Raw genomic sequence first — 3,049 nt, 5'->3', positions numbered from 1 at the left:
AAAAAAAAAAAAAAAACTCTCAAAAAAAATATATATAGTATGATCCAGTGCAACTTATGAATAAACTACCCTTTATCCATTCTAGGCAGTACCTTCTTTGTACAAATCAAAGGTCTCATATTTTGGGTCTTTCTATGCTCTCTGCTCCTTTCTGCTGGTCTTTTGTCTATCCTTCTCCAGTAATGTACTCTTTTAATAATTATATGTGATTAATAAGTTTAGATAACTGATAAAGTATGTCTTCTTACTTATTCCTTCTCCATCAAGATTATTCTAGATTTTGTTGACCCTCTGTATTTAAATATAGTATTAGCAAAGATTTTTCCAGCAAGCCAGAACTACTAGGACAGATAGATAGATTGATTGATAGATAGATAGATAGATAGATAGATAGATAGATAGATAGATAGATAGATAGATATAGGTAGGTAGGTAGGTAGGTAGATAGATAGATGTGTGTGTACACACACACAAACTGCATCACTGAATGAAGGAGATACATTCTGAGATGTTTTGTTAGGTTATTTTGTTCTCATGTAGTCATAATAGAGTATACTTACACAAACCTACAGTTACAGCCTACTGTACACTTGGTATATGGTATAATTATATGAGACTACCATTGTATATGTGGTTCATCATTATGTTTTACAAGATTTTATATATGTGTGTGTGTACACACACACACACACACACACAAAGAGGTTTATTGGAAGAAATGGGCTTACATGACTATGGAGGCTAAAAAGTCCCAAGATCTATAGCAGCAAGCTGGAGACTCAGTAGAGTGATGATGTAGTTCTAATCTGAGATGGAAGCCCTGAGGAACAGAAGAGCTAATGGTCTGAATTCCAGTCTAAAGCCTTAAGCCTCAGGCTTAAGACCCTAGAGGAGTCAGGTTTTTCACTTTGAATCTGAAGGCTTGAGTCTCAGCCCAGCAGAGTCTCAGGCAGAAGAGTTCTCTCTTATTCAGCCTTTCAGTTTTATTCAGGTCTTCAGTTGATTGGATAAGGCCAATTACATTAGGAAGGACAACCTATGCTCCACAGTCTGTTGATTTAAATTTTACTCTCTTCCAGAACCACCATTACAGATATATCCGGATATATATATAATGTTTGGTCAGGTGGCTGGCTGCCCCAGAACCCCCTCAGTGGGACCTTTTATGTACCAACAACCACCGTAGCCCTGCCCTCCACCTGTGACCACCATCATGTCACAAGGAGTAGAAACAAGGGCTTTGTCTGTTTGTTTGTTTTTAAGAATGAGCCATGTTTAAGAAAGGGGGTCCAAGAAGCTGACCCCAACAGGCTTGCAATGTCTGGGATGAACAGAGGTTAGTCTCGGTTACTATTCACCACCACTACCATCCACAATAACTTGTTCCCATATTACCCAGCAGGGAAAACAGTATAAGTAGCCCTGACAGCACCTTCAATCCTTCACTTCTTGTGAGCTGAACAGACCCAAGCAGTAGACCCTTTAGAAATAATCTCAACTGCAAAGATGAGTTTTAATCAAGTATTAACAAATGTTTAAGGTATACCTACACCATGAGAGAGAATAGACAGATTAAACCTTAAAGAAATAGTTACTTGAGCAATCAAAAAAGAGCTTTAAGAATAATTAATATGAAAGCAAAAGAGAATGTTTCTTTTGCAGAAAAGAAATAGACAGTTATGGGGCCAGTAAGTGGCATGGTGGTTGGGACAACTGGACTCCCACATAGCTGACCATAGGTTCGAGTCCTGAACCTGGTAGCTTGCTTTCTCACTTTCCTTCTCTGTCTCTCTCTGGTCAATTTAAAATAAATAAATAAATAAATAGTGACACTAAAATTAAATAAAGGAATTCTTTAAAAAAAAGAAATAGTTAGGGCCAACAGGTGGTGTGGTGGTTAAGGGTGTTAGACTCCCACACGGCCGACCATGGTTCAAGTTTCGAACCTGTCAGCTTTCTCTCTCTCTCACTCTCTCTCTCTCTCTGTCCCTCTCTGATCAAATTTTAAAAAATAAATAAAAATGAATAAATGAATAAAGGTAAATAAAATAATTTTAAAAAAGAAATAGTTATAATAAATAAATAATTAATAATTGGTTAAAATTAAACTATACTGGTAAAGTTTCTTCAATGTTCTAAAATATTGCTACTTAGGGTTAGAGTTGGGGTAAAAAATAAAAGGGAGGGGAACATGTGCTACTTGAATTAAGGGAATGAAGAAAAAAATATACCTTCAAAATCCTTTGATAGAAAGCTATGCAAGTTATAACAATAAATGTTTGTCAAATGAATAACTTCCTTTTAATTTAAGGTGCTGCATTTTGGGATGTTATTCCTCAGAGGATTACTTTCTTGAAAAGGAAGGCATATTTCTCCTTTTGGATTTATTGGCAGTAAGTATGGTCATAACAATTTTAAGGCAAATTGTTTTAAATTTGTAACAATTTTAAAAGATAAATATGTCTTCATTAACTTTTTCTAAACTGAGTACCGCAGAACACTATTCTGTAAATAAACGTGACCCCAAATCATGGTCGAATATTGTTTTAAACAAAATAAAATGTAGGTCCATATTCCCAAACACATGTAAACAGAGAACTTCCTTTTTCTTTGTACTCCAGCCTACTGAGAAACAGCTCTTGTGAAGAGCTGGACTATATTAAAACCCATAGTCATTTATTAATAATTTCTCAATTCTTATGAAATTAAGTTAAGGTCTGGCCAGCTCTGTGGCCTAGAGGTTAAGGAAGCCAGATTCCACATGGCCTATCATGTTTCGAATCCTAGCTGGTGTGTGCTTGATTTTGGTCACACCACATATGACCAAAATCCCAACAGGATGGAGAAATGGAGGAGAAGGTAATGCAGCATGACCGCGTTCCACTGGGAGATGTTTTCTCCTTTCTGTTCTCTCTCTACCAAGTGCACACACACTCTGGCAATTAATTAAACAAATTCAGGGCCATATTAGATGAACAAAAATAGCATTTTAAAAGAACTGAGTATAGTTAGGAGGTAATGTGACCAAGTGTAGTGTATCATAAACCAG

The 3,049-nt window shown here is 36.2% G+C and overlaps 1 protein-coding gene across 1 annotated transcript in view; it reads left to right on the top strand.

Moving 5' to 3' along the window:
• CFAP69 (cilia and flagella associated protein 69) overlaps nucleotides 1-3,049 on the top strand; it is an 87,061-nt gene that overhangs the window by 68,468 nt on the left and 15,544 nt on the right. The window contains exon 16 of the mRNA XM_006168998.3: nucleotides 2,312-2,393. Coding sequence (XP_006169060.1) covers nucleotides 2,312-2,393 — 82 coding nt within the window. The remainder of the gene's footprint in view (nucleotides 1-2,311; nucleotides 2,394-3,049) is intronic.

The sequence above is a fragment of the Tupaia chinensis genome, unplaced genomic scaffold, assembly GCF_000334495.1.
Source record: "Tupaia chinensis unplaced genomic scaffold, TupChi_1.0 Scaffold146650_1, whole genome shotgun sequence".
Classification (NCBI taxonomy): Eukaryota; Metazoa; Chordata; class Mammalia; order Scandentia; family Tupaiidae; genus Tupaia; species Tupaia belangeri.
This window is presented reverse-complemented; position numbering and strand designations above follow the sequence as displayed.